The 24,954-nt window shown below is 41.0% G+C and overlaps 1 protein-coding gene across 5 annotated transcripts in view; it reads left to right on the top strand.

The window, feature by feature from the left end:
- Positions 1 to 2,245: 2,245 nt before the first annotated feature.
- The window catches only part of RNF130 (ring finger protein 130), a 136,273-nt gene continuing 113,564 nt past the window's right edge, over positions 2,246 to 24,954 (top strand). The window contains exon 1 of one of the 5 annotated variants that reach the window (XM_057708079.1): positions 2,246 to 2,574. In XM_057708079.1, the coding sequence (XP_057564062.1) occupies positions 2,328 to 2,574 (247 nt within the window). In that variant the 5' untranslated portion in view covers positions 2,246 to 2,327. Of the gene's footprint in view, positions 2,575 to 2,974; positions 3,166 to 24,954 lie in introns of those variants that run through there. The other 4 variants (XM_057708081.1, XM_057708078.1, XM_057708080.1 and 1 more) reach the window with 4 other exon arrangements.

Genomic DNA, 24,954 nt, shown 5'->3' with positions numbered 1-24,954 from the left:
GGATGAACCTGAAGGACATTATACTAAGTGAAATAAGCTAGTCACAGAAGGACAAATACTGTATGATTCCACTTATATGAGTGGAATAGTGAAATTGATAGAAACAGAAAATAGAATGGTGGTCCCAGGGGCTGGGGGGAGGGGGAAGTTATTGTTTAATGGGTGCAACGCGTCAGTTTTACAAGATGAGTAGAGACTGGAGGTGGGTGGTGACAACGGTTGCACAATAATGTGAGTGTGTTTGACACCATTGAACTGTGCACTTTAAATGGTTATGATGATAAATTTTATGTTAGGTGTATTTTACCACTACTTATAAATGAAAAACCTCTTGCCCTAATGGAAAGGTCTCCATAAAATTAAAGACAATTACACCCTGAATGCAGGTTGTTGACATTGCTCTAGATGCTGATGCCTGCTGAGGCTGTGCACGAAGACCCCGTCCTACTTTGTTTGAAAGGGGGATTGCCAAATGCCAGAGAAGTGTTGAAAGCACTTTAGATCCAACTTTCTCCTTGACAAATTCAGGAGGGCCAAAAGATACCTTGAAAGGGACTCGCTTTCTCCCCAACTGACTTAACAGGGTGGCGTCTGTGGGTCTCTATAATCATTTCTCATGCCGGGGGAATGAGCACCCCACACTCTGAAAGACCCTTGTAAGGTCAAGCTAGTAGGGGGCATGAGCTTCTCAAGCAGGCCATGGCATGTAAAGTGACAGGTGCAGAGTAAGAAGACGCCTACCATGAAGAGCCCTACCATGTAGGTCTTAAGTGGCCCAGGGCTGTTGGGAAAGGGAATTCCTGGGTCTCAGGTGCCTGAGCAAGGGTTACCTTGGTTTCAAGGACTCCTTGCCCTGTGAGAGGAGTCCAGCTGTGAGAGGGCCAGAGCAGAACCCTCTTTAAGTACAGGGCCTAGGACGGTGGCCTGGTTACTTCCTGTATGCAAGTAAATAAAATGCAGTCTCAAGACAGGACATGGACTAGAGAAACAAAGGTACTGGGGCTGGAAGAGAAGGAACTGGAGGGAGAAATTGTTAAGAATGCTGATAAGGAGGCAACAGTGGACGGCTGATGTGTTGGCCTGCACTGCATCCATCCCCTTTCCCTGGAAACTGCGCTTCGGCTTTCCTTCCGCAAGCAGCCTGTCAGGGATTCTCAGGACATTCGGCTGAGCAAGGCTGACTCCACCTCCTTTCCACTGTAGGAGGCAGAAGATCCAGGCCTGGCTAGCGAGAAGATGCAATCTTTCCTCCCCACTTCATGGCAACGATGAGTATACTGCCTAGTATTATATAAGCTCCTGAATACAGCTAGAATCACCCTTCCCTTTCATTTATGCTTTAGAAGGGTGCAACTTCTGACACGGGGTGTGTGCTCGTGTACGTGGATCGGGTAGTGCGTGTCTTGGGACTAAAGTCTCACCACAATCTCTGCGTTGTCCAGGGCCTCTGAAGGTTTCCTCTAGTCCCTAGAGGTCCTTCCTCATAACTCAGATGGCCTTAAACATCCGGGCGCAGGGAGCCCCGGTACTCTTATTCGCACAGAACCATCCCCCCTCCCATGATGCCAATATGACCTGGACTTGACCAGCTAAGATGTGAAATCCCATAGACATTTAATTTTAAAATTAATGGTAAAGTTCTAGCTCTTTTTCTTTTGTATCCTCATCTCAAACACTTCCAGAGGCCCCTGGAAAGCCCGCAGGCTCCAGATCCTTTACGCATCACTCCTGACGTATGAACTTGGCCCGGCGCGGAGCAAGTGAGTACCAGGGTCGGCTAGGGCCCTCGTGCAGCCGGGCGGGAGCCGATAGGGCCTCGCGCGCATGCGCACGGAGGCGGGGCCGAGACCCAGGCCTGCGCGCTGCCTCTCGGCAGACAGGGGGCGGGGCGGCGGCGAGCGCGCGCCTGAGGCGGCAGGCCGGCGAGCGGGAGTGTGTGCTCCAAAGACCGTCCTTCGGGCGCCTCTCCCACCCTTGTCGCGTCCTCGCGAGGCGCCCCCACCCGCCTCGGCGGGACCGGCCCCGGGCGATGGAGGGGGCTCGCTCCCACGGCCCCGGAGGGACCCGGAGGAGACGAGCGCGCGCAGCCTGACTCGCCGTCCTCGCCGAAGGGGCCCATGGGCGCGTCCCCGCGGGCGGGCGGAGGACGTGAGGGCGGCGAGCCGCGGGGCCGCGGCGCCGAGGAGGGCCGTGCTCGTGCCCGCGCCCACCCCGGCCGCTCGCGCGCGCTCCCGCCGCAGCGCCGGCCGCGCCCGCCCCGCCTCTCGGCGCCGGCCCGGGAGCCCGATCCGGGAGCGGCGGCGGCGGCGGCGGCGGCCGGAGGGACGATGAGCGGCGCGGCGCGGGCGGGCCCGGCCCGGCTCGCCGCGCTCGCGCTGCTGACCTGCAGCCTGTGGCCAGCGCGGGCGGACAACGCGAGCCAGGAGTACTACACGGCGCTCATCAACGTGACGGTGCAGGAGCCCGGCCGCGGCGCGCCGCTCACCTTCCGCATCGACCGCGGGCGCTACGGGCTCGATTCGCCCAAGGCCGAGGTGCGCGGCCAGGTGCTGGCGCCGCTGCCCATCCACGGAGGTGCGTGCCTGGCGGGGGCGGCGAGGGTCCCCCGCCCGCGGGAGCCGCCGCCGGGGCGCGGGGGCGGCGGGCGCGGCTGGGCGGGCGGCCCCCGGGGCGCGGTGCCCGTCGTGTGCGCCCCCGCGGGCGCGCTGCGGGGACGCGGCTTCACACGCGGGGTGGGCTTCCCTCTGGCCGGTGGGAAGACCGAGAGCGTTCCTTTTGGTGTCGTGAGCCTGTTTACAGGAAGGCGTTGAACTGCGAGTTTGCGGGGCCGGCGCAGACAAAGGAGGTGGTGGGAGAGCGCACAAGTAGCTCGTGATGGTGAGGGCTTAGCCTGCGTTTGGGAATTCGCCGACTTAACGCTGCATCGAATCCCCAGGGATGAGGCCCTTTTCTAGCATAGAAACGTGCCGTTTCTCTTAAGTGGCAAGTGGAGGGAGGGGGGAGGAGAAGAACGGGCATCTTCCCTGTTGCTTGTGGCTCTTCTTCTGCCCCCTCCAGCTTGACTGTAATTTGACGCCTGAAAATCTCACGTTATGAGGAATCCGATACCAATTGGAACCTGTAGCCAAGCCTTCAGGTCACGGGAGTCTGTCAGAGGGGAAATAGGTAACATTTTCTAGAGTTGTCTTTGAAGCCGTTTGGCTTAACCTTAACGTCTTCCTATAACCGTAGGCTCTGTTTAATTATTTGGGATGAAGCATATATTTGTCTAAATAGCTGGTCATGTTTTAAAAGAAACTTTTCCCACACTGGGGAGTATGATTTTGTTTGTTTTTTTGACCCACAGCAAACTTTTTGGGAAACTGTCTACTGTCTTCTCCACCCCCACCCGCTCTCACCCTGAGAATGCTGAGAGGGGACTTTTTTTTTTTTTGACTTTTTAAATTAATTTTTATTGGAGTGTAGTTGATTTACAATGTTGTGTTAGTTTCTGCTGTACAGAAAAGTGAGTCAGTTATACATATATATATATCCACTCTTTTTTAGATATTTTTCCCATATAGATCATTAACGCAGTATTGAGTAGAGTTCCCTGTGCTATACACTAGGTCCTTACTAGTTATCTGTTTTATATATAGTAGTGTGTATATGTCCATCCCAAGTATCATATGATATCACTTATATGTAGAATCCAAAAAAATGATACAAATGAACTTATTTACAAAACAGAAATAGAGTCACAGACATAGAAAACAAACTTATGGTCACCAAGGGAGAAGGGGGGTGGATAAATTGGGAGCATGAGTTGATGTTTGTTGAAGCTGGCTGAGAGGGGACTTTTTTTTAAGCTGTTATTCATGTTAAGATGACCTAAACTAGGCATCCTAAATAAGGTAATGGTGTTTGTTTTTATGCTCTAAAATATTAAAACATCATGCCCCTTCTGAGATCTGTATTTGAATGCTAACGTGCTAAGCTGTTTTCTTCTTTGAGGCAGTCTAGCTGAAGAAGAAGAATCAGGTAAGGCTTTCACTGTAGCCTATCCCCAGTTTAGACCTGCTTTTTGAAAGTTCATTTTTACACCAAGAATCAGGTGCTTAGGGTGCACTTCTCATCTCCACTTTGTTTAAAAAAAAAAAAAAAAAAAAAGCTGTTAAGGGTCCCATCTTGCCCACAGAAACAACTTTGGCCTTTGGTTCATTCAGTAAATATTTGCTTGCCTGTTCTGTGCCTGTCACTGTGGTTGGGACATTAATGTTGCCAAACTGTGCCTCTGACAATGGCAGTCTATTTTCTGGTGCTGAGATCTGTGAGGGTCACGTGGAAGGGGAGGAAGAGGAAGAGAGCAAGGCAAACTGCTCTGGAGCAAGAGCTGGCCCTGTGCAGTATTTTGAAACCTGTGGTTTGTCTTCGGGGTTTGGTTCCCCCAGACACCCCAAATCCATGATCCTCACTTTAGATACTTGCCTCATAAGTGATCTATGTTCTGAAACTACTTGTTGCTTTCCTGTCACTCCAAGCAAAAGCCCCATCTTTAAGAAAACTTGTTTTAGGTGTTTGGATAGAAGGGTATTGGGCCCTGATGTGTGGATAAAGGTTAGTCCTATTCCCCTGTCAACCGGGAGGTAGCATGAAAGGATTAAAGGTTCTGGGTCGTGCTGAACATAAACCATGTGACACTGGAAAAGTATTGTGTGACTCTAGGAAAGTAATTCGGCCTTTTAGCCTCAGTTTCATCTGCAAAATGGAATGGTGAAATATTTACACCATAAGGTTACTGAGAAACTTAAATGATTCCTGCATTCTTACAAGAGGAGATTTGTTAACCTAAATGAATCTCTAAATTGGTGGACCCGGCATCAGTGTGAACACATTGGAGTAGTGTGTGGAAACTGAGTCTGCAGTCCGTTCCCCTGAGCGTCTGTCTTCTCTTCCTCTCCTCTGTTCTCTAGGGGCTCATTTTGTATCTGCACTGCATGAGATTGCTCCAGGTTTTCTCGTGTTGGTGGTGGGATCCTGCAGGTGGTTTGGGTCTGGCTTTGTACTAAGGGGTCTGCACACATAGATTCTTTCAATTCAGCAAATACTAATCAACCTTTCGGTACCAGCCACCATCCAAGGCACCAGGAAAGAGGGAGTGAATAAAACAGCAGTGAATAAAACAAATCTCTCTCCTCTTCCTGAAGCTCACAGTCTAGTGGTGGTTTTTATGTCCGTTTACCTGTAAATTATTTCTAAACCTATGGATTAACATGAAGTCTAAGGCATTTTGTGCTTTTGCAGCAGCAACTTAGGAATGTATTTTATTTTGTTTTTTGTATTTTGGGTTTTTTTGGCCACACCACATCGCTTGCGGGGTCTTTAGTTCCCGGACAAGAGATGGAACCCATGCCCCCACACAGTGGACATGCAGAGTCCCAACCACTGGACCGCCAGGGATGTCCCGGAATGTATTTTAAAAACAAGAATGGTGGTAGAAGTCTGTTAAATTTTTTCATGTTTAAGAAAATGGCTTATGCCAATTATACTTCGATAAAAAAAGAAAAATGGCTTAAAATTTGAGTAGTATTTGGGTATTTCACATTATGATATTCTTGATTTAGTGAGTCACATTTTTGTATTTTTGGAAAAAATAATGCATTCCTTCTGACTCTTAGGCTCTTATTTTAAATTTAAGAGAATTCTTAACATATTTATTGAAGATTTACTGTGTGTGGACACTAAACAAAATGATGTTCAAATTACAAAAAAATAGTTCTGAGACAGAATTCCTGGCCAAAAAAACAGCTGTGGTGAATAGGTGGGAAATTAATGAAAATTCATTTTGAGGGCAAGTGTTTGGTAGAAATGAACATAAAGACAAAACAATGTTACAGTTTCCCTAGGGCTTAACATGATGACTCATTTTAAATCTATCACTTGGTTTGTGAAAGTAAAAACCTTTCTTGTTATTTTGCATTGTTTCTATTGATGAGGTGTGTGCGAGTTCCTGAGCAGGAGTTATTTGGCCTGTATCTTTAAAAGGGCAAGTTCGCCATTTTTTCCTTAGATGTGTTTTAGAAGTACATTTTGGGAAGTGTTAAACTCTATAAAATGTTTCATAAACAACTGTACTTTGAAAATATATTCTTTATCATTAAATAGAATGTGTTTGTAAAGGGAGCTTCGTTCGTTTGGTGGTAACAAATTTCATATTTAGACTGATAAAGAATTCACTTCTAGAAGTGGGAATTTGAAAAAGAACACGCCTTCTATTTATGCACAGATCGGGGTTGCTTTCTTATTACTGACGTAAAGGGTGAGCTTAGATCTAGAGACGAATGTAAACTAGCCAGCATTTACTGTGCAGCAGACACTTTAAACGTGCTTTTTGTGTGGGCACACTAACTTTTTGTTTGAGCCTAGAGTGGGGGTTGGGAGAGGAGAAGGCCCTGTTGTTGAGGATGTCATTTTATATGCAGATGTGCTGGTGGGAAGAATTTGGCAACAGCCGCTTTGCATAGAAATTTTCAGGATTGGATGTTACGGCCTTGGAGAACAATTTTACCAAATAATACACTCTTTTTGGCCATCTTGCTGACTTGTAAGGATGCAGTAACTTTAAAAAAAAAATCTTAGATTCTTATGTTTTATGTGATTCTATTGGATGAATCCATTAAACCTGAACTTGGTTTTTAAAATTCTGATAAAGAGTGAAGGCGATTGATGTGGAAACAAGATCCTGGATGAAAAGGGCCATGTTATGTTAGAATTCATAATGGCAAAGCCAGGGGCTACTGGATATAGTTGGAGATTTCAGAATATTCAGAGAAAAAGTAGGTGTGATCCTGGAAGCAGGGACCCTGAAAGAAAAGAGAATTCAGGAACTGGAGGCTCTAAAAAACCAAATTTTGACATAAATTAGATAACCAAGCAATATATGATAAATTATATTTGCATTGAATTTTAATAATTTAGAATTTAGCAGTCTAGAAAATGTTTTTACATACTGTATTTTTCCTTTGCTTTTGGGTGATTCATTAGCATGTACATATTTGAATATATATTTTTAAACATTTGACCTCCTCACAAAATACCCATCCTGCTGCGGTCCCATTTCTCTGTTTCTGTTTACAGCAAAGTGTTGTCTATACTTGTTGCCTTCAATTTTTCCTCTTGCTATTCTTCACATTGTGAAGGTCTTTGATTGTTGTGCCAGTGATTTTGATAAAGACATATCTAACTGAAATATTGGACTACAGAATCCTTAGACTCTCAATGTATGGAATGGTGGGCTGAAACTAAGAAAAAAGTTAATAGGAATGAATATGTAGTCTTGAATTTGGGTTAAAAAAAAATTAGCTGCAGTGAAGGGAGTTGAGGGGAGATAAGGCTTAGAGCTGCATGTCACAGGATAAAGCCTGTGAGCCCTCACTGACCAGCTCATTCTAATCTTGTGTGCATTGGAGCATCTGGATCCTGGGTAGCAGTGGTTCCACTTCAGTATAGGCCAAGCACACCTTTAGTTCATGTTCAATTCTGAATATGAGTTTTAAGAGATGAATAAACTACAGAGCATTGTTTTGAATATTACAAAAGGGAAACCCTTCATTTGAAGTAACATTAGATTAGATGGCTTCTAAGATCCCTCCATCTTGAACAAAGTGTGACTGTAAAGTAGTAAGGCAAATCTTGTTAAACAAACCTGTCAGAATATACCCATTAAGGATACTGCTCTTTTCACATCGCTCACGTGGTTGTGTATGTGACCATATATACACACGTATTGTGCAACAGTGAAAACAAATTTAAGCATTTAGAATTTGTGAGATTATCTTTTTGACTGAAGAATTTGAAAAATACATGCAGGATATCAAATCTTTGTCTTTTCTGGATAGACTTTAATTTTGACAATTGAAAATTATTTTTGAAGCAGTTTTTTAATGTGCTTGTGAACTCTCTCTAGGTAATTCTCAAGGAAGTCTGGTGGTGTTTTGGATCATGTCCACGTCACTGGCATGCATGGACAGTCCTCAGAGCTGGTTCTTTTAAGTATAGCAACCTTGAATTATTTACAAAATGAAATTAAGTTTTCAGGATCATCAACGTTTGTTTTATCATCCTTAGAGTATTTTAGGCACTAGACATTCATTTTTTCCTGTAAATCGTAGTACGTGTAGCTTTCTTTACTGTTGGAAACAATTTTGAGTAAAATAAAGGGAACCCTTCCAATGTCAAAAAATAATAAATCGAAAAGTCTTTAATAAGCACCTACTCTATGCTTATGTCATGCAAGTTCTGTGCGGTGTGCAAAAGACATGGTGTGTAATTGCTGCCTGAGAGAACTTGGTCTTCTTGTTGAAATCAGTCTTTTCTGGATGGCACGGATAGGACATGCCATTGTAGAAGATAGTGCAGGCTGTCTGCAAACTCCAGCCAGGGGGCCAGCCACCTGTTATTGTGAACAGTTTATTGGAACACAGCCATGCCCATTCATTCACATGTCTGTGGCTACTTTCAAGGTACACCGGCAGCAGCGGCAGAGTTGAGCAGTTATTACAGGAGCCTGTATGGCTTCCAAGCCTAAACTCCTTATTCTCTGGCCCTTTAAGAAAACTTTTGACAACCCACAATCCCTGTTCCAAAGGTTCATTTATACCTTAGTTTTTCCCAGTAAAACTATGTTATGGATTCATGGGTGCGAATTTGATTCGTAAGTTGTCGGAAACTGTGAGCTCTTGGAAATTAGAGACAGTGTCTTCTTTGTTTCGGCCAAATATCTACGACTGTGCGTGGCACTAGCAAACAACTGTAATATGTGATTGTATTTAATTCTGTGGTGCTTGGTCTGGTAGTGAAGCTGATGGCAGGCGTTGCTAGAAGCTGTATAGTGGAATGGGGGATGGTGGGGTGTTGATGGACAGAACATACTGTAGGGTTTCTGTTATGCTAGACTGTAAATGGTACAAAGACCAGAGAAATGAAAATTTATTTGGACTTGTAGTCTAAAGAGGTTTCATTGAAAATGTGGAAGTTGAAGTCAAAGTTGATTAGTTCTGCTTCCAGCCATAATGGAGTAACGGACACCAGGTTTACCTTGCCACTTCAAGGGACTGGAAAACCGGAGAAAGTTATGAAACAGTCGTTTTAGAAATAGGTCAAAAAACAGCACAGGACAGCGATGCCTGAGAGAGAGGAAATAAACAACGGAGCTCTGTGACCACCTCAGTTTACCTCCTGGAGAGTTTCCAAGCTGCAGCACAGGGAGGGGGACCCAGAAAGAACCTGGTGGTCTCCTGAATGTGTGAGGAGGTCAAGTATAAGAGAGGAGGGAGCTGCACAGAGAACAAGCTCTGGAAAGCTGCAGGGGGTCCCCTCAAGCCTTTGGTTGAGTACTGATCTGCACATTTTATGGGGAGCTGTCAGAAATTAGCAGGTGGAAGAATTTTCAGGAGTTCACACAAAGCTGGGAATAGTTCATATTCTCACTAATCAGAGTAGAAAGACCTAGTGCACAAGGCGTGGAGTGAGGCCAGATTAGCCCCGAGAAAAGCCTGTTCTGACACACCTACCAAAGCTTAGAAGCAAACCTTAAAAGGATCAGGTTTATTCCAAGTAACCGATCCTGAACAAACCCCAACAATATTTAATGGAATACAGCAAAATCCAGCTCCCCCAAAACATGAACTCCAAGACTAACATCCAATCAAAAATTAGCAAACAAGCTAAGAAACAGAAAACTATAACCCATAACCAGACAGAAAACAGTCAGTAGAAACATCCCAGAAATGGGGCAAGTGATGGAATTGCAGGGATATTAAAACAGCTATTACAAATATACTCAGTTTCTTCGAGGAGGTAGAAGAACACTTGAACATGATGAGGAGAGAAGTGGATCTGAAAAAGACCCACAGCACCCTTCTAGCAGTAAACTCAAACCTGAAAGTGTAGGATTTATATTGAGAGGAAAGAGTATACTGAGAGGATGCTATTTCCTGCTTTGGTGCTCTCTCTTTATCCCAGGCAGTGATACGGTTAACATATCTTGGGTACATACTGTGTGCCAAGTATTGTGCATGGATTCTCATTTAATCCTCGTAAGAGCTCTGCATGGTACTATATCCTCATTCTGTGGATGGAAGTTCAAGGCACTTCAGTCTCTCACTCAGTGTGGCACTGAACATGGTTGAAAATTATGTACCTGTCTTGTTTGTTTCTGAAGGCAGAGATCCTGTCTCAGTGTCCACTCTTGCATACTCAGTGCTTAGCCTTGAGCCTGGAACATAGGAGGTTGGCACTGGTAATTAGTGTTGGACGAATTAAAGCGAGTGAGGTAATTCACCAGCTGAATCCTGTGGTGATTCAGTAGAGCTTGGACTTGATGTAGGTCTGTCTGACTGCAGAGCTCATACTTTAACCACATCTTATACCACTTCCCAAGTGGGTTTAATAAACTATGATATATCTACTTAGTGGAATGTTACACAGCCATTAAAGGAGATCACTGTGAAAGCTGGGTATATCCTACAAAAGTAAATATGTAGTGATTGAACTGTGACTGTGTTAAATATACTTGCAGTGGACAGGGACTCAAAGTAATATGCAAAAGTAAAAATGGTTGTATTGCATTGATTGGATCGTGGGTGACATTTCTCATTTTCTTTTCTCATATTTTTTTGAAATTATCTTTAATATAAAACCTTCATGGGGGAAAGTCATACTGTCTGAAGGGAACAAGTAAGTGTCTTAAGGTTGATATTTTTTTAAGTTTATCCCCTAGCTTCAGGAAGAATTGAATGAATTCCAAGAAGTGGTTAGAATGAGTAGAAAATTGGGAAATGCTAGGAATATACTAAAAAGGGCATGTTTTTCCCCAACAGGAAAAGAGGAACTCTAATACCAAGTATTCTTGTCTTAACAGAAATCAAGCTAAAATGTGGTATCATTTTGAGAAGTTAGTGAATCCTAGAAAGGGACAGGACTTGGTTTTTCTATAATATTTTTATGATGGTGATATTAATGCTTTTATTGGTTTTGTTGGTTTTCACTGTTTAAGATCAATCTGTAGTTAAAGCATGAAGACTTAACTATGGGTAATCTCCACTTTTCAAAAGTTCACTTTATGCCACTTTGATTTTATGAAAGACCTACATTAGTACCTATTTTTGATAACCAAAAGAAATCTGAAGAGGATTTTCGCTTTTGATGGAAAAAAGGCAAGAAACAAAAATAAAGCATTCAGTGTTTGTTTTGTAGTGAGATGAGCCAGCGTAGAGGCAGCCGCACCCTGAACAGTGAGAGTGACCCCTCCAAGCTCCTGCCCCTGGAACGGCACTCAGCATCACTCAGCATCTTAACATTGAGCTGCCTTAGCCATGAACTGTGTCTGTGAGCATCTGTGCTCTATCTCGATTGATTTTGTGGGTCAGTTAGCAAGATGTGTCCTATGGTAATTGCTTCTTCCCTTTTTGTCATTTTGGCTTACAAAAGGTTTCACAGGAATGCTCGACTTTTGTGTAGCCTGGAAGCCTGTATAGTGGCAGACCAGAATGGAAATGTTTTCAGCCTTAAGAGTATACAATTATAAATAGATGACAAAGCTGGAGAAATAGAAGAGAAAAAAAAGATGTTAGGGTCAGGTGAGGGCCAGTATCTTCATCTCATGTCACATGTGAGGATTCAAGAGGTAGTCTGTAATTGCAGAAACTAGAAAGGTTTAACAGAAGTGGAAAATAATGAAGTAATAAAATCAGGAGAGAGGGAAGATGGAAAAGTGTTAAGTGAGCAAAGCCCTAATTTGTGACATCCTAAATCTACAAACAGTGTCTAAACTTGAAAAACCAGGAAATAATGGCTGTAAGGCTTTTTAGAACTAGTGGAAGGTAACTAACCACCAGAAGAACAGAAAACTAGCTAGTTAGCAGTGGTTGCTTCTGGCACCTGGGGGTGATGGGGTGAATGGGGCTGATGCACTCGCTCTATGCCATTGGGTGAATGTGTCATTTTTATCCATGTGTACGGTGTGATTCCCACTCTGTCCCCTGGATGCACTGCAAATGAATTCTGCTCCCAAGGTTTTTTCTTTGAAGAAGCTCCCTGTTTTCCCAACATCTGAGCTCTTCTCCATTCATCTTCTGCATGCCTTCTATCGCCCAAGCCGCTGAATGTTGCAGGAGAAAAACCTTAGAACCCAGCTGACTGACGTTTGAGATCATAAAACTTAAGCAAAAACAAATGAGCACTTAACAATATGCAGTAATCCAAAAATATTTTCTTGTAAAGAAATAAGAGAACTCTTTGTGACAATGATTGTTTCCTCTCTCCACATGCCTTCTGTGACTGCTTCCTGTATCTTTGCTTTTAGCCGTGTTCTCCTCTGAGCTCTGGATTCATTTATTCAACTGCCTACTATCTTTTTTTTTTAAACTTTTATTGAGATACAATTGACATACAATATATTGCATATATTTAAAGTGTACAATTTGATACTTTTTTCTTATTAGTAATGTATGCATGGCAATCCCAATCTCCCAGTTCATTCCCCCTCAACTGCCCCTGCTTTCCCCACTTGGTATCCATATGTTTGTTCTCTACATTTGTGTCTCTATTTCTGCCTCGCAAACTGGTTGATTTGTACTGTTTTTCTGTATTCCACATATATGTGTTAATATACATTTGTTTTTCTGACTCACTTCACTCTGTATGACAGTCTCTAGGTCTGTCCATGTCTCTACAAATGTCCCAGTTTTGTTCCTTTTTACAGCTGAGTAATATTTCACTGTATATATGTACCACATCTTCTTTATCCATTCATCTGTTGATGGATTGTTTAATGTCTCTTTTCACCACTAGACAGTACACATAGGCTGACTCACCTTGCTTCTTCCACCAGCCACCAGACAGCATGCAAGAACAACTTCTTCTGCCTGCCATAGACTAGCTATTTAATAATTATTTGCTGAATGAGTATCTGAAGAGCTGTCCCACATGAGTTTAGGATTTCTGATCCAGATGAATTATAGTCTGGTGACAACACGCAAATGAGAAACTGCATCGCGGACAGTGATCTTTGAGGAATCATGGAAAAGCGATATTAGAAAACTAACCTGTGTAAATAGCACTCCAGAATTTATAAACTGATAAAGATGGACTGTGTAGATTATGGGCTAGTTAGGTACTATTAATCCTTAACAAAATTTCAGAAATAATTATTAAAGGAATAGTTCGTAGACACTTAGAAGAGAAAGCTATTATTATGGGGTAACTGCACAGGTTTACTATGTGTGGGAGACAGAATAATGCCCTCCTCCCAAGATGTCTCCATCCTAATTCCCGGGACCTGTGAATATGCTAGGTTACATGGCAAGAGGGAATTAAGGGCACTTCCCTGGTAGTCCAGGTAGTAAAGAATCCACCTTCCAATGCAGGAGACAAGGGTTCAATCCCTGGTTGGAGAACTAAGGTCCCACATGCCACAGGGCAACTAAGCCCGCGCGCTGCAAACTACAGAGCCTACGTACTCTGGAGCCCATGCACCACAACTAGAGAGAGAAAATCCTGCACGCCACAACTAGAGAGAGAAAACCCCACATGCCACAACTAGAGAGAAGCCCACGCACCACAACTAGAGAGAGAAAACCCCACACGCCACAACTAGAGAGAAGCCTGCAAGCCTCAGGGAAGAGCCTGTGTGACACAATGAAAGATCTTGTGGGCCACAACTAAGACCCAAAGCAGCCAAAAATAAATAAATGAATGTTTGTTTCTTTTTTAAAGAGGGAATTAAGGTTGGCAATCAGGTGACAGTAAAGTTAAGAGATTACATTGGACTGTGTGGGTGGGTCCCATGTAATCAAAGAGTCTTAAATGTGGAAGAGAGGTAGATCAGCATCACAGAAAGCTCTGAAGATGCCTCACTGCTGATTTTGAACACAGAAGGGGCCACCAGCCAGTGAATGCAGGCGGTCTCTAGAAGCTGGAAAAACCAAGGAAACAGATTCTCTGTCAGACCCTCCAGAAGGAGTGCAGTTTTGCCCAACACCTTGATTTTAGCCCAGTGAGACCCATTTGGGACTTCTCACTTGCAGAACTGTAGGATAATAATTTTGTGTTCTTTTAAGCCACCTGGCTTGAGGTAATTGATTACAGTGGCAATAGGAAAATAACATACTGTGGCTAAACCATGAAGACTCACTTCTCGTTCCTAGCAAATCAGGAACAAAGTAAATACAATATATTTGTTTCTTTCTATCAAAGAACTTGATTATGTCTTTTATGATATAAGACAAAGAAATATGTACTAAATGCAATGTCAATGCAGTAAATTAGAAAACGGTTAAATGCCCCCCTCACCCCCCCCAAAAAGTGCTGATTAATGGAATAATGCCAGCCATCTTATAAATTTTTTAGTAACACACTACAAGGGTCATTTCATTGACACTCTTTGATACTTTTATCAATAACTTAGAGCCGGGTTCTTAACTTTGGGCCCGTGGACCACTTGAGGCTTCAGGAGGCATCTGAACCTCCTAAACCTTATTGAAAACTTTGTGTATGTAGACATAAGTATTTTTCATCAGAAAGGTCCACAGCTTTCATTAAAGTCTTAACAGGAATCCATAACCCCAGAAACTTAAGAACCACTGACTTAGATGAAGATACAGAAAGTATGCTCATCACCTTCACGGGTGACACAAAGCTGCTAGAAAGAGTAAAGACTGGGTGACAAATCAGGATTCAAAAAGTATCGTTAAAGGCTGAATGAACAGGCTGAACCCAGTAAAGATAAAATCACTGGGCTTAGGGCAGCCTCTATGAAAAAGACCTAGAAGGTCTAATCAGCAGTAATCTCAGTATGAGTCAACCTGTATGACTCTAGGCAGGTGCTCAGAATGATGGAGAAAAGGCAGTTCTACTCTCTTCTGCCCTGGTGAAACCAAATTGCACTACTGTCCAATTCTGCTTTTCTCTTTGTATTCATTTCTTAGGGTTGCCATAACAAATGACTACACACCTGGTGGCTTAAAACAACACAGGTTTATTGTCTCACAGTTCAGGAGGCCAGAAGTTGAAATCAAGGTGTTGACAGGGTTGGCTCCTTCTGGCTCCAAGGGAGAAACAGTGCCATGCCTGTCTCCTAGCCTCAGGGTTGCCAGCAATCCTTGGTGCTCCCTGGTTGTGGCAGCATTAATTCCTGTCTCTGTTTACCTCTGTCTTCCCATGGCCTTTATCTCTGTGTATCTCTCTGTATCTTCCTTTCTCCTTATAAGGACACCAGTCACTGGATTTAGGGTCCACCCTAAACTAGTATAATCTTATCTTGATCTTTAACTACTTAACATCTGCAAAGAACTTATTTCCAAATAAAATCACATTCTGAGGTTCCAGGTGGACATGAATTTTTGTGGGACACTATTCAACTCACTGCATCCTTTAAGTGGAATACTGCATTCTGTGGTTTACAATACCATGTGCTTAAGAATGGTCAATAGAAATAGGAACATGACGCCTAAGGGTTAGAGGACTTGAGTCAGACAAGGAAATTTACTGTCTACAAATTTTTGAACTTTTTTTTTTCTCCAGATGAAAACAAGACTTTCTAATATGCTGTTTTCCAGAGATGAATGTGGTAGATTTCTGTCACTCATTTGTTCAAGCTTGAGCTGTACAACCATTGGATAGGAATGCTGAGGCCTCAGATGTGTGGCCAGACTTGATGATCTCTAATGACTATTAAGTTCTTAGATGCTACAGTTTCTTCCCCATGTCTCCATCTCCATGGCTCTTTTAACTGGTCATTATACAGTATCAAAGAACCATAAAGCTCTATTAATACAGCAAACACTGTGTGGGAGCGTAGGAGGTAGAGGTGAGTGGGATGCCAGCAAGAAGGTACACACTGTAAAGAAAACCCAGAAGCTGAAGGAACAAAAGAGTATCAATACAGGTAGCTTCAGCATAGTGAGCAAGGGTGAGATGAATGGCCTGAGGAAAGGAAAGGCTGGAGCCAGACCAAGCAAGTGCCTTGTATAACACAGTAAGGAGTTCAGATTTGCATTCTAGGGATGATAAGAAGCCACTGAAGGGTAGGTTAAGCAAGAAGTAGTGACATGACTGGGTGAAGCTTCAAGATCATTGTGGGCACCAGGGAGAAAAGACTGCTGGAAGTTAAGAAGCAGAAAGACCAAGAAAGGGTAAGAGATGATAGCTTCCTGTACTAAGACGGCAGGAGTGACCATGGCGAGCAACAGATAGATAGGATACACCCTAAAGGTAAACTGGGGAGGACAGGTCAGATGTGGAATGTGAGGAAAAGAAGCCAGGGTGACTCCTAAATTTGTTTAAATAGCAAGAGTGGACTGAGATGGAAAAGACTGGGAAACAGTGGTAGCAGACGGGAAGGCAATATATGTATATCTCTCTCAAAAGCTCCATTTGAGGCTTATCAATCTGGAGATCTCCTTAAGAAATTCAAGTTAAAGATAGTAGGCAGTTGACAGGACATGGAAGCAGCCTAAATGTCCATCAACAGATGAATGGATAAAGAAGATGTGGTACATATACACAATGAAATATTTCTCACCTGTAAAAAGGAACGAAATTGGGACATTTGTAGAGACATGGATGGACCTAGAGACTGTCATACACAGTGAAGTGAGTCAGAAAGAGAAAAACAAATACCGTATATTAACACATATATGCGGAATATAGAAAAATGGTGCAAATCAGCCGGTTTGCGAGGCAGAAACAGAGACACAAATATAGAGAACAAACATATGGACACCAAGTGGGGAAAGCAGGGGCAGTTGAGGGGGAATGAAACTGGGAGATTGGGATTGCCATACATACATTACTAATAAGAAAAAAGTATCAAATTGTAAACTTTAAATATATGCAGTTTATTGTATGTCAACTGTATCTCAATAAAAGTTCTTAAAGAAAAAAACAGAGACATTAAACAGATGATAACACAAGTAGTTATTCAATAATAATTTGGGGAGAAAGTATCAGGACGCTGAGAGAGCCTAAATGAGAGAACTAACCCAGTCTAGGATGGTCAGGGAAGGCTTCTCTGAAGATACGATGTTTAATCTGAGGCTAAAGCATGAGCAGATGTTACACTTAAGGGGGCACAGGAAGGAAGACCATTTCAGGCCAGGAACATATGTGGAGACCAAAAGATACCAAAAACCCTTACTGTGCTGGAGGAACTGAAAGGCATTTAGCATGTAAGGGGTAGAGTGGTATACAGCAGAGGTGAAAAGGTGGGTCAGTACTTTCTAGGCTGTGGAAGGATTTTGGGCTTTATCCCAAGAGAAATAGAAAACTATCGAAGGGTGGGTTGGTTGGTTGGTTCGTTGGTTGAATTTTTAATTATGGTAAAGTATGTGTAACGAAAAGTCTACCATCTTAGCCATTTTAGGTGTACAGTTCAGTAGGGTTGAGTAGATTCACGTTGTTGTGCAACCAATCTCCAGAACTCTTTTTCATCTTGCAAAACTGAAACCCCATACCCATTAAACAACTACACATTTCCTTCTCCCCCAGCCCCTGGCAGCCACCCTTCTACTTTCTGTCTCTATGAATTTGACCACTCTAGAAACCTCATATAAGTGGTGTCCTACAGTATTTGTCTGCTATAACATAACACAGAAAAGTACACAATCATTAGTTTAAAGCTTGAGGAATTACTACAGCGAACACATTGACGTCCCTCCAAACCTTGTCAAGAAATAGACCATTACCAGCTCCACAGAGCTCCCTGGAAATCCCCTTTCAGTCACCACTTCTGTTCCCTCCCTCCCCAAAAGTAAATACTACCCTGACTTTGAACACTAGAGATTATGCCTGGTTTTTAACTTATATACATAGAATCGTGGTATATATTCTGTTTCATCTTGTGACTTGTCTCTTTTGCTGACATCATACTGTTGAGATAAACTCATGTTATTGCATATAGCAGTAGTTTTGTTAGTGATCCAGTGCATGGATATATCGCATTTTACCTATTCTGCTGTTGAAGGCCATGTGGGTTGCCTGCTTGTGGGCTGTTACAGGTAATGCTGCCATCAACCTTGTGTACATGTCTTTTGTTACATAAAGTGTGTAACATTTTATTGGATGTATGCTTAGGAGTGGAATTATTCTCTCCCTCTCAGTTTTCTTTCAAGCTTGGTATGTTCACAACAGTTCATCTTTCCTCCAAAAATCTATTCCTCCTCCAATGTTTGCTGTTTCTGTCCACACCACCTTCTACCCAGTGTGTTATGCCAGAAACTGAGACATCTTCTTTAGACCCCTCCCACCCCCATGTCTAATTAATTACCAAGTCCTGTTGATCCAAATTAATAAATATCTCTAAAATGTGTCCATTCCTTTCTACATCCGTTGCAACCTTCTCTAATCTCTTACCCAGCCTGTGGCCTCCTAACTCCTGTGTGTCTGCTGGTGCCTCTCTAACCCATTCCCTATAGTACTGGGACACACACTTTTTTGGTTGTGCGTGTACGTTTATCCCCGATATGTGTATTATACTTATAAATGTTACACCACACTATTGGTTTTCTTTGACATAGTACCTTAAAGCCTAACACTTAGGGTAATGGTTAATAACAGCTGTAATAAGTCTGTATTTCTAATAGTCTTTCATGGTCACTTCTAGTTTGGGGGCTTTCTTTTTCCAAATCTGATTAGTTGGGGTTTTTTTTTAAAAACCTTTTATGGTAACTAAAAGGAGCTTGTACAGGCGTAGAAATGTCAGCTCTGCCAATTTATTTTTGCTTTATTTTATAGGGATTTTTTAAAAGGCATTCGTGCATTTAATGAGAGATGTTTAGTTAAAAGTAGATGGTATCATGTATAAATCCATGTCACTGAGTATATGCTATTTTGCAGTAAACTGAAAAGACACGTGTGAGGGAGTCATTGCCATCCGCTTTACGTTTGTGGGATCATGCTTCATTCGGGGTACCTCAATACTGTATGAGATACACAACCATCTGACATGGATTGAAGAAGGCAGCCAGTGTTAGTCCATAATTAGATGTTATTAAACCTTAATTTCTCATTTATTATAACAGAGTGACTTTTTAAAAGTTGGAGTAAATTTAGGAAGGTCAGTAGGTACAAGATCAATACATACACATACACAGTCAACTGTACTTCTGTATGCCAGAACAAACAATTAGAAAATATATTTTTAATGTCATTTAAAATATCATTGGCCCCGAAAACTACAAAATATTGTCACAAGAAATTTCAGATCTAAATGAATGGAAAGACATCCCATGTTCATGGATCTAAAGACTTAATGTTGTTATAGTGACAATATTCCCCCAAACTGACCAACAGATTCAACATAACCCTAAGAAAATACCAGCTGGTTTTTTGCAGAAATTGATAAGCAAAATTTATGTGGACCCAGAATTGTCAAAACAATCTTGCAAAAGAAAAACAAAATTAGAGGGCTGCATTTTGTGATTTCAAAGCTTAAAAGTCACTGTGTGCTGGCATAGACATAGATCAATGGCGTAGAACTGAGAACCAGAAATAAACCCTTAATTTATGATCAATTCATGTTTGACAAAAGTGCCAACACAGTTCAGTGAGGAAAAGAATAGTCTTTTCAACAGAGGGTACTGGGACAGCTGGATAGCCAAGAAGACTGAGAAGTAGAGGGAAGAGGCCAAAGAAGTACATATTGTCTCAAAAGTTAAGTAGTTTGCTGCCTCTGACACTGCTGAGGAGGATGGCATGCTGAGGACTGGAAAGTATTCTTTGCATTTGGTGATGTAAAGCAAAGTGACTAGAAATTTGGAAGAACATTTGCAGATACCAGAGCAAAGAGAGCTGGGTAATTATAAATTTTTTTAATGGGATGAGAGATTACTTGACGAAACCAGCATGAAAGCACATGCTATGAACCTATCATAAGAATATATTTGCTTTCTTATGAACTCTGAACCCATTTCCAATATGCTTTAGCCTTGCTCATCTTAGTTCTCAGGTTATTCTCCTTTAAGGAAAACAAAAGCAAAAAAAAGATTTTGAGAAATGTTTTCATCCATTGTTTTTTTGGCCCTGAGCAGTGGACCTATGTCTTTCCTATTCTTGCTCTGAAAAAAACTTAAATCTTTTGGAGCGGGATTGAGAGAAGCCCTTTTGCTTGTTCCTGTCCTTATTGGCAACCTTCAACTCTTTCTGGGCTTTTTAGTTTTGGGGAGAATGTTTATAAGTCTTTACTGTTATCCTGCATTTGCCTTTATTTTGTTGAATTCCTTTCTTTCTCATCAAGATGATTTGTAATTACCCAGCTTCTTTACCCTGGGTTTTGCGTACTGTAAGATGATAGGTTGCTCTCTTCCAAGTCACTTCACAATCTGGGTATATGTTAGGTTCTGGGTAGCATTTTCCTCTGGTTATCCCTAGCAGTTATCCTGTGGGAGATGAAATGAGTAGTAAAGCAGATCAGGAACTTGTTAGAAACCCTGCTTTTAGCTGAATGAGATTTCTGCAGTTTTGTAGATGATTGGAACCCCTATCAGTTCTCTATCTTGTCTGCCAGTTTTGTGATCTGTAAAGAATTTTCGTATTTACTCCATTAGACCAGTTGACCTTGGTATATTGCCCCCATCAGAGTCTCATTTCTCTCTCTCAGACATGTCTGAGTTCTTCTTTTCACTTGGATTTTCTTAAAGGCTGTGCATTATCTTGATATAAAGTAACTGCTTTTCCTTTTTTCCCTCCGAATAGTAGTTTCTTAGGTAAAGTATTCTTTTCTATTATTATCAGCCAATCATGAGACACACTTCAACAAATCTCATTGATTATTTTGTATATTTAGGGTAAACTTTAAATATTTTTCTCATTACTTATATTTATTGGTTTACAAACCAATCTCAGATTATGAAAAGTTTAAACTTCCTGTTCTCATTTGCTTTTTCATGTGAATAGTCTCTCACTGTGTTATTTTTTTTCTAATTGTCCTCCATAGGGACTGATTTCATGAGTTTTTTTCTTTTTTGTGTGTTCTCCTGCCTCCTTTCTCAGCAGTTTTGCTTAAAGTCTTTTGATCAGTGTTCAGTCAGCCTCTGGACAAGTACTTCTTCAGTTAGTGTGAGTGACACTGTTCCTAACCCATCATTTTTTTTTTTTCTTGACAATGAGTCATTTCTTTTAACTAATATCATTAATTCAAGGGATAACAACAGTATCACACACTTAGCTAGCACCTGTGAAATGTAAGGAATAGCGGGGGAACTGTGTAAATAGAAATTTGCATGAAACAAGGACCCTAAGGTAAAGGAGTGTTTTTGTTAATTGAGTTGTATGAGTTCTTTATATATTTTGCATATTAATGCCTTATCAGATGTATGAATTGCAAATATTTTCTCTCTTTCCATAGGTTGCCTTTCTATTTTTTTGATGGTATCATTTGCTGAGCAGAAGCTTTTTAGTTTAATGTAATCCCACTTGTGTATTTTTGCTTTTGTTACCTTTGCTTTTGGTGTCAGGTCCAAAAAAAATCATTGCCAAGACTGATGTCAGGGAGCTTACTGCCTGTGTTTTCTTCTAGAAGTTTTATGGTTTCAGGTCTTACATTCAAATCTTTAACCCATTTTGAGTTAGTTTCTGTGTGTGGTGTAAGATAGTTGTCCAGTTTCATTCTTTTGCACGTGGCTGTCCAGTTTTCCCATCACTGTTTATTGAAGAGACTATCCTTTCCCTATTGTATATTCTTGGCTCCTTTGTAGTAAATTAATTGACTATATATGTGTGGGTTTATTTCTGGGGACTCTGTTCCATTGATCTATATGTCTGTTTTTATGCCAGTATCATACTATTCTGATTACTTTAGCTTTGTAATATAGTTTGAAATCAGGAAGCATGAAGCCTCTAGCTTTGTTCTTCGTTCTCAAGATTGCTTTAGCTATTTGGGATATTTTGTAGTTCCATACAAGTTGTAGGATTGTTTGTTGAGTTTCTGTGAAAAATCTCATTGGACTTTTTATGGGGATGACATTGAATCTGTAGATTACTTTGGGTAGAATGGACATTTTAACAATATTAATTTTTCCAGTCCTTGAGCACAAAATATCTTTCCACTTATCTGTGTCTTTTTCAGTTTCTTTTATCATTGTCTTATAGGTTTCATTGTACGGGTCTTTCACCTCCTTGGTTAAGTTTATTCCTGCGTATTTCATTTTTTTTGATGCAATTGTAAATGGGATTGTTTTCACAATTTACCTTTCTGATAGTTTGTTATGACTATATAGAAATGCAACTGATGTACACATATTGATTTTGTATCCTGAAACTTTATTGAATTTGTTTATTAGTTCTAACAGCTTTTTGGTGGAGTCTTTGATGTTTTCTGTGTATAATATCATGTCATGTACAAATAGAGACATTTTTACTTCTTCCTTTTAGATTTGGATGCCTTTTATTTCTTTTTCTTGCCTAATTGCTCTGGCTAGGACTGCCAGTACTGTGTTGCATAAAAGTAGCAAGAGTGGGTATCCTTGTCTTTTTCCTGATCTTAGAGGAAAAGCTTTTAGGTTTTCACTGTTGAGTATGATGTTAGTTGTGGGCTTGTCATTGTGTTGAGGTACATTCCCTCTCTACCTGTTTTACTTTGTTGAGTTTTTATTATAAACGGATGCTGAATTTTATTATCTGCTTTCTCTGCATCTACAGTGATGATCATATGATTTTTATTCTTCTTTTTGTTAATGTGGTGTATCACATTGACTTGTGGATGTTGAACATCCCTGGAATAAATTCCACTTGATCATAGTGTATAATTCTTTTCAAGTATTATTGAGTCCATCATTATAACATTTGAAATTATGTTCCAAATAGCCCGGTCTTTGTCAGCACTGTCATTTTGTCAGTCACTAGTACTAAAAGTATTAATACCAGAAATAAGAAGTGATAAATAAAATAGGAGTGCTCCCGCATCTTTTGCTTTTCTGCCCAAGAATTGATAATGCCTTTCAGATTTGCAAACTTTGAGTTATAAAATAAATATATTTTGGGAGGTCTCATGTAAAGCATGGTGACTAGAGTTAATAATACTGCATTGTATACTTGAAATTTGATAAGATAGTAGGTCATAAGTGTTCTCATTGCACACAAAAAAATAAAAATAACTGTATGAGGTGATGGATATGTTAATTGGCTTGACTGTGTAATCATTTCACAGTGTGTAGATATATCAAATCACCATGTTGTATACCTTAAATATATATATAGTATTTATTAATTATACCTCAGTAAAGCTGGGGGGCGTGGCGGGGAAGTAATGCCTTCAGATACTCCTCAGGGCCTTTGATGGTGTTCTTACATTTCTTTGTACATCAGCAGAGTTGAGTCAGTGGCTTTGCTCTGTCTGGGTGGGCTCTTGGTGGTAGCCAAGAAAATGAACACTGTTGATTGAGCTGGGTCTCTGTATAGCCACTTTCCTATTTTCAAGAATTCAACAGGAATTTCAGAGTTATATGTTTACAGTCTTATGATGATATTATCAGTAAGGAATTCCATGTAGAGTGATTGCATTTGAGGGGGGAAGAGTTTGAGATACTCAGTATTCATGGAGAACTATCTAGCAAACAGCTGAAAATTAAAGACTGAAGCTCAAGAGAGAGGTTTAGAATTAAGCATTATCTTGTAGATAATACAGGTGATGGTTGAAGCCATGTAAATGGGTAAGATTGCCTACTGAGAAAAGAGGGCCTAGGGCAGAGCACTAGTGAATACCTCCAGCTAAGAGGCTAGCAATGGAAAAATTAGAAAGAGTGGTTAGAGAGGTGGGAGGAAAACATGATGGACAGGAGCCAGCAGAAAAGAGAGCCTTAGAAAGAGTTATGCTCAGTGCTATAATGCTTTTGTGGAATGGGGAGTGATGTGGATAAAATAATTAGAACTTGCGTATATTGTACTATGATATTGTATGAGGACCTAGCAGTGATTTTTTTTCTCTAAAAACTTTTATTGAGATATAATTGACATACAACAAACTGCATAGATTTGAAGTGTACAGTTTGATAGTTTTTTTCTTATTAGTAATGTATACATGGTGATCCCAATCTCCCAATTCATTCTGGCCCCCCAACCCCCCCCAGCTTTCTCCACTTGGTGTCTATATGTTTGTTCTCTACATTTGTGTGTCTATTTCTGCCTTGCAAGCCAGTTGATTTGTACCATTTTTCTATATTCCACATATATGTGTTAATATATAATATTTGTTTTTCTCTTTCTGACTCACTTCACTGGGTGTGACAGTCTCCAGGTCTATCCATGTCTCTACAAATGTCCCAATTTCGTTCCTTTCTACAGCTGAGTAATATTCCATTGTATACATGTACCACATCTTTATCCATTCATCTGTTGATGGACATTTAGGTTGCTTCCATGTCCTGGCTATTGTAAATGGTGCTGCAGTGAACATTGGGGTGCATGTGTCTTTTTGAACTATGGTTTTCTCTGGGTATATGCCCAGTAGTGGGATTCTAGCAGTGATTTTTAGTTATTTCGATTTACAGCATCTCTCTTGCATGAACTATTTGTCACATCAGTTGCGATAGAAATTATTTCTGAACATGACTTTTCAGGTTAAGTGATTTGAATTAGCCATCATTTAAAATTACTTTTAAGATGCTTTTTATTATGTCATGGAGAACATCCAACAGATATATATAAGTTCTGAGGATGTAAAAAATAATCAAAATCCATTTGACATCTGCAGTAACTAAGTATAGAAGACAAACGATAATGGATAGCTATTGGCAGTTAAACTTACTGACAGCTCAGCTATGTAGGATCCTTCTTGCAATGTTGATTGATATATCCAGCACTCTAGGTGTACAGAAGATATTTTACTGTTTGCTTTTCCTTTAAAATTCTATATGAAAAAAGTAGTAGTTTATTGTAAAAGTTTGTTTCTTCAGAATATAACCAAAGAAGTAAAAATTGATG

This window comes from Hippopotamus amphibius, chromosome 15, assembly GCF_030028045.1.
Source record: "Hippopotamus amphibius kiboko isolate mHipAmp2 chromosome 15, mHipAmp2.hap2, whole genome shotgun sequence".
NCBI classification, from domain to species: domain Eukaryota; kingdom Metazoa; phylum Chordata; class Mammalia; order Artiodactyla; family Hippopotamidae; genus Hippopotamus; species Hippopotamus amphibius.
This window is presented reverse-complemented; position numbering and strand designations above follow the sequence as displayed.